Source organism: Necator americanus, chromosome II (genome assembly GCF_031761385.1).
Source record: "Necator americanus strain Aroian chromosome II, whole genome shotgun sequence".
NCBI classification, from domain to species: domain Eukaryota; kingdom Metazoa; phylum Nematoda; class Chromadorea; order Rhabditida; family Ancylostomatidae; genus Necator; species Necator americanus.
In genome coordinates this window covers 152,134-158,683 of record NC_087372.1, presented here as the reverse complement: position 1 = coordinate 158,683, position 6,550 = coordinate 152,134, and the positions used below count along the sequence as shown (strand labels likewise).

The 6,550-nt window shown below is 42.4% G+C and overlaps 1 protein-coding gene across 3 annotated transcripts; it reads left to right on the top strand.

The window, feature by feature from the left end:
- Positions 1 to 2,943: 2,943 nt before the first annotated feature.
- Positions 2,944 to 6,081, top strand: RB195_016424 (uncharacterized protein; the record flags this gene model as incomplete). Of its 3 annotated transcripts, XM_064182956.1 has the most annotated exons (7): positions 2,944 to 3,210; positions 3,529 to 3,819; positions 3,886 to 3,971; positions 4,032 to 4,303; positions 4,365 to 4,705; positions 4,965 to 5,093; positions 5,183 to 5,338. In XM_064182956.1, 7 exons carry the CDS (start codon positions 2,944 to 2,946, stop codon positions 5,336 to 5,338), a joined length of 1,542 nt encoding a protein of 513 aa, XP_064038837.1. The 3 variants fall into 3 exon arrangements, with proteins under 3 accessions (XP_064038837.1, XP_064038835.1, XP_064038836.1); XM_064182954.1 differs by lacking the exons at positions 2,944 to 3,210; positions 3,886 to 3,971; positions 4,032 to 4,303 and having other exon boundaries at positions 3,363 to 3,628; positions 3,717 to 3,819; positions 4,304 to 4,705; positions 5,329 to 6,081; XM_064182955.1 differs by lacking the exons at positions 2,944 to 3,210; positions 3,529 to 3,819; positions 3,886 to 3,971; ... (2 more) ...; positions 4,965 to 5,093; positions 5,183 to 5,338 and adding an exon at positions 5,371 to 6,081.
- Positions 6,082 to 6,550: the final 469 nt, after the last annotated feature.

Sequence of the window (6,550 nt, the reverse complement as noted above, 5' to 3'; positions counted from 1 at the left end):
CTCGCACTAGTACTTGCATTTCTAATCATATGCGTAGAATTCAGCGCCAACGCTGAATGTACATACTGAGGCAGGGAATCGATATCGATACCGCCGTATCTTCCTCGGATTATCATAGGAAAAGGTCACACAGAGCCTATGGTAAGCAGAATGGATCGATAGTAGTTGAAGATCAATGATACACGAAAAAAAATGGAAGTCGACGAACAATACCGTACCATCCCACTCAGCGGAACATCTTGAATGAATTAATTTGATCAGATTAGAAAAAAAGAACCATTTCAGGTTCAAGATCAATGCTACGACTATTGTTTGTCGCAGATATTTATGGATAATACAGTGATCACTTCAAATTGATTAGCGATAATTGCGAGGCCCCTTCTATAAGCACGGATCTTCCAGAAGACGATCATCCTCCTATCATCTAATCTGTTTACTCAACTAATTCTAATAGCCGTCTTAATTTACCGCTTCCGTTGCTTGTTCAGATTTTTTTGTCGCAACAGCATGTCTGTTAGTCGTTCTCATCACGAAACAGATATAAAGTAAGAATTAATCGAAGAGAATTTCCATATATACCTACGGTTTTGCACTGGTGGTCACCTGTAGTCGAGCTGTGATGTTACAAACGATGTGCAAAGGGTATGTACCATTTTGAGCTAGGATTTAAGCATTTTGACTTCTACAAGTAAGCACGTACTGAGGGAAAGCAGAAACTTCCGAATGAAAGCTCCTCACCCAGAAGTAACAATTCGTAAATTCTATTCATGCCGAATATCCAGAAAAAAAAGACAGATATGGTTTCGAGGAAGCAGCATTTACAACAAAAAACCCACTACTCTTTTTCCTTGATAGTATCTTTCGCCTACCAAGTGAACTGGCAAAAGATCAATCATTTCCAAAACAAAAACACGAACTGGTTATCAGTGATAAGTCATGTGGTAGGCGTACGCATTGCCTTAAAAAAATTCAATTCGGTTCCATGCTAGTTCGCTAAACTATGCGTTTTACGTCATTAATTGCTAGGAGATGAATTTTGGAAATAGTAGTGTTTGAAAAGATTTCAAGGATACCGGCATGGATGAAATAAAGAAGGCGTGGGTCCAGATATTACGAAAGGTCATGTGTTGAAATACTCGTACTTGAGGATTACAAACCCTTACTGATCGTGCGGTGGGAATCAGTCGATCATCAAGGGAAGTGCATGACTCAGCTGGAAGAAATCTAGTGCACTGCTATGTTATCAGCTGGATTTGTGGACATTTTGTTGATGATGACAGCTAGTCAAGGTTCTTTCTTTTCCTCCACCATCCCGAAGGGACTTATTACGTACGTATTGTTACCTTAGCACGCAATGTGATCGGAACATGTTGTGTGAAAAAGAAAAACATGGAAAATCGTCCAAAAGCGTTAAGATAGAAAATTCGTGAGTGCGCTTTTGGGTTCATTCTTTATTATGCCTAGCCACCCAGTTACAAGCACAAAAGGTATCCCCTTTTACCATATTCGACCATTTTTTTTAGTGCTCCGAAACTCATCGTCAATCCTCACTGGGCGACGGGAAATGATTATTGTTACTGTTGCATTAGCATAGAGGGACTTATTGTTATACAGTATCTCCAAGCCGACCATGAACACCCACGCAAAACTATTGTTCATATCAAAGCTGTTTATCGTTTCGCCATTTGCCATCATAAATCCAACTTTTAGAAGTAAGCCGTTGTGTCAAGTTTACAGCCGCACGGCATAACAGAAGCAAAGGAATGCATGAGGGTGAGACAATTATAATGACAGTTGTTCCCAGTAGAAATCAGCAGCAATATTGAACGATTTTGAGGAAGAAAAAAACCTTTAAGACATAGTTTCTACAAAACAGAACAAAAAATCTTCATTTCGTAGATGAGGCATGCCACATTCATTATTAGTACATTAACACTTTTCATCATTGACGCATATATAGCAGCAGAATGCTTAACAGGCGAAAATTTCAATGAATGAACACATTCGACAAATACATATTCATACTACTCCATAAAAAGCAAAAAAAAAAGTCCTATATCACATAAAATACAAAAAAAAATCATTGAAAAGTGTAATCTACCTACAAAACACAACCGTAAGTAAACACCCGATTTTTTTTTAGAACCAATAAAAGAAGCATTCGGAAGAACTTAAGTAGGCATTCTTTTCATTAGATTACCCATAACTTCACTACGAAATCGCACCATGAAAAATTCAAACGAGAAAATCTGTGTTTCTAGTTTAAGTGACAAATACATATAGCAACCATACGTTTAAGTGATGCATGAGAAACAAACCGTATAAAAGGCAAAATTAAGATAAAAAGAGAAATTAGGAACGTAAAAAAGAACGAATTATGTTGAAATTAACGGAAACAATACCGCTTTTCACTAAAAGGTAGAAAAATGTGATGAATAGAAAAAAAACGAATAGAAACTAATGTGATTTTAACTTGTAGTTTTCCACATCCGGTGATTTCTGTGGCTACGAAGTACCTAAACTCTGAAAATTTCCAGTTACAAATTTCTGAATCTCACTCATTACAGAAAATATTTTTTTAAAGCAACATTGCAATTTCTTAATTGCAAAGAATTGGAACCTTTGGAATTGAAAAAAAAACCATCTTGCATTGAGGAATGATGAAATGACCAATGAGTCAAGAATTTTGAAGCTGTCTAAAAATTGTCTGCATTTGTGGAGACTCAACTAAACTAGAGGGAATGAGCGCTTTTTTTTCAAAACATTACTATGTCAACTTCTATCCTGTATCCACTACATAGGGTTGAATGAAATGAGGATAACATTTCCGGGAATGTCCACAGTCACCATCAATTTTTTTTAAATGAAGGTATGAAGCGACGGATCTCCCTTACTAGAGGGATCTAAGCCGGCTAGTCGCGAGGCTACGTGGCGCGTCCCCGGATGGCGGATAGGGGGTTAATCGCGAACCAAAAGCGACCTTGTGCTTGCCCAGAGACGCAGGTGGATTCATGGGATGGACTCCCTGTTTCTGCTGAGCGAGGACTGACTCTTGACATCCTTGTAACCCGCACGTCGGTCAGGCCAAAAGCCTGCAACCAAGTGACTAGGAGGTGCAAGGGAGGCGGTTTGGAGTCGCCTCCAACAAATAAACTCCACATATCCACTCCGGGAGAACGGAAGTTTTCCCAAAAACTCATGGGACTAGAGGTTTGCAACCTACCCATGGATTTTAATTTTTTTTTGCATGTCAAAGTAATAGAAAAGAGTCTCCTGATTCCGGAGGAGGGCCTGGTACGGTAGCGCCAGGAAGGACGGGATTGTAGGGGTCATATAGGCTACCGAAACGGAAAAGGGCTAGGATGACGATCTGTACTTATAACGCACGCACTTCTGCATCGGAAGCGGTCATCGAAGATCTGATGATGCAAGCCAAAAAGATTGAGTACGACGTCATCGTACTGACCGAGATGAGACGACGTCAACCTCTCAACGCCGTATATGAAACTGGAGAAGAACTGTTTTTAGGAACATGCGACAGTAGAGGTGTTGGTGGAGTTGGCGTCCTCGTCAACCCAGTATGGCGGAGAACGTCGACTCCTTCAAACAACTTACGACCCAAATCGGCGTAAGTCGGAAATCGGACGTCTGCGGATGAGAAGATGTGGTCCAACACCAGCTTTGACTATCTTCGTCGCTTATGCTCCAACATCAAGCTACGAAAAAGAAGAGGTCGGAGCTTTCTATATGGACCTGGAGAAGTATTACCGAGAAGATCATGCTTTCTACAAGGTCATAGTTGGTGATTTCAACGCTAAAGTTGGCAAAAAAAAAACGCCTGAGGGACTTCGCATCGAGACCCACGGCCTATAATGGAATGAACAGGGGGAGAGGCTCTCCGAGTTCATCATAACGACTAAGACCACCCATGGAAACTCGCAATTCCAGAAGCCCTCCTCTCTACGCTGGACGTGAGAGTCACCCGGTGGAGGGAACCGTAATGAAATAGACCTCATCATCGTCAATGAAAGGTTCTGCCTGACGGACGTCGCTCTTGTGTCAAAGTTCTATACGGGATCGGACCATCGCCTCCTCCGAGGAAGATTTTCCTTAACAAGGAGGGAAGAGAAACCCGCCAAGTTCAGAGAGCCAGATCGCAGAGCTATCATTAACTGGGATCTCTTCGCTACGCTAGCCGGCTTTTGGGAAGATTCCGCAATGGACAACATCGACGAGGAATACGACTGGCTCGTTGAACACCTTCACGACTGTACGAAGAAGACTGAGTTTCAAAACCATCAAGGTACGCCTGTCTCTTGAAACTCTTGAGCTGATACGCCAGCGTGGAGCAACACGAGCCGCAGGGAACCTAGAACTCACGTCCGAGCTCGCAAGGCTTTGCAGAGAGGCGATAAAGGAAGACCTTAAAGAGAGAAGAACAGAAGTGCTGGCTGAAGCTGCAGAGGCGAGGAAAAGCACCCGCTATGTCCGTCGAAACTTCGCCGGTCGCAAGACGAGCATGACCGCTCTCCGGAACCCGAAGGGAACAGCCGTTGCATCGAGAAGGGGGATGGAGAAAATCATCTACGACTTCTACTCTGATCTCTTCGACAGCCATGTCCACTTGCCTCCTCACCATCTGAGGGAAGATGGACAAGTCATTCCAGAGGTCCTCCCGTCCGAAATACGACATGCTATCATGTCGGTAAGAAATCGTACGGCACCCTGTCCCAACAGAATAAGACCAGAACACCTAAAGAACCTTCCGCCAGTACTCATTAACACCCTAGTGGGTCTCTTTACACGTTACCTGTCGGAATGCAAGGTTCCTAAACAGTGGAAGATAAGCCAGACCGTGTTGTTGTAAAAAAAAGGGACTTCCACATGACATCGGCAACTATCGCCCAATCTGCTTACTGTCCATTATCTGCAAGCCCTTTACAAGAGTGTTTCGAATCATCGAGGTATCACGAGAGTACAAAATGCCGCTCTGTCTCACCTTCATCGACTTGAAAAAGGCCTTCGACTCAGTTGAGACGGAAGCGGTAGTGGAAGCCTTGGACAACCAAGGCGTCCCTACTCAGTACATAAAGGTACTTCGAGAGTTGTACAGCAACTTCACGACCGGAATTTCGCCATTCTACAAGAATATCATCATTGACGTGAAGAGGGGGTCCGACAGGGTGATACAATCTCATCCAAAATATTCACAGCCACCCTCGAGAACGCAATGCGAAAGTTGGAATGGGACGACATGGGAGTGAAGGTTGATGGTCGGCAGCTACACCATTTGCGCTTTGCTGATGACATCGTACTGATAATACCTAGTATCAGCTAAGCGAAACGAATGCTCACCGAAATCGACGAAACATGTGGATGATATTCATGCGCAAAGGATGGGTCCCGGATGCCCCATTCACGCTCAACGGAACGAACATATCCGAATATACCAGCTACGTTTATCTGGGTCGGGAAATGAACATGATGAACGACATGACCCCCGAGCTGGGCAGGAAGAGACGAGCGGCTTGGGGACCGTATAAGAGCATCGAGGATGTAGTGAAGAAGACCAGGAACACCCGGCTCCATGCTCACTTCTTCAACACCATCGTACTTCCTGCTTTGACCTATGCTTCGGAAACCAGGGCATTTCGCAAGCAGGAAGAAAACGCTGTGAGCGTCATTGAACCCGCAATTGGGAGAGTGATGCTAGGAGGATCCCGTTTCACGCAAGTGATGAACGGGATTCAAAGTTCTCTCCTACGTCAGCGATCGAAGGTTAGAGATGCCGCCGTGTTTGCCAAAGGAAGTAAATTAAGGTGGGCCGGACACGTGGTGCGCTTTAACGACAACCGTTGGACCAGAGCCGCGAGCGACTGGGTTCCCCGCGATATTAAGCGCACTATTAGAAGACCGCCGACCCGATGGTCAGATTTTTTCACGAAGTCCTTCAAAGGAAATTATGATGCTCTTCGTGTCCTACGCGAAAAGGGGAACCACTGGGCGACTCTGGCACGCGATCGAAACAAGAATAACAGACGCCCGTTCGACCAGTTCGAAGATCAACGGGAGTCAAGGTGATCACAGTGAAGGGACGAAGACAAGCTTCGGTCAGCACTGTCGTAGGAAGCGCCGCCCACGACATGCGAGTTAGTAGCGTATCACCAAAGAGATAAGCGCATTTCTACCGAGCCCAAGTCACGATTTATTCAACTGTTACCCAGCTGACCAAAAATACATAAGATGAACGGAAACCGAGGACGAGTGAATATAAAATATAATAATATATTTTATGTTATTATATAAAATATAATAATATAAAATATATTATTATATTTTATATTATTATATTTTATATATTATATTTTATATAATATTATGTTGTTATTATATATATTATATTTTATATAATAATATAAAATATAATAATATATTTTATATTATTATATTTTATATAATAATATAAAATATATTATTATATTTCATATTACTATATAAAATATAATAATATAAAATATAAGGGTAAAATATTATATTTTATATAATAATA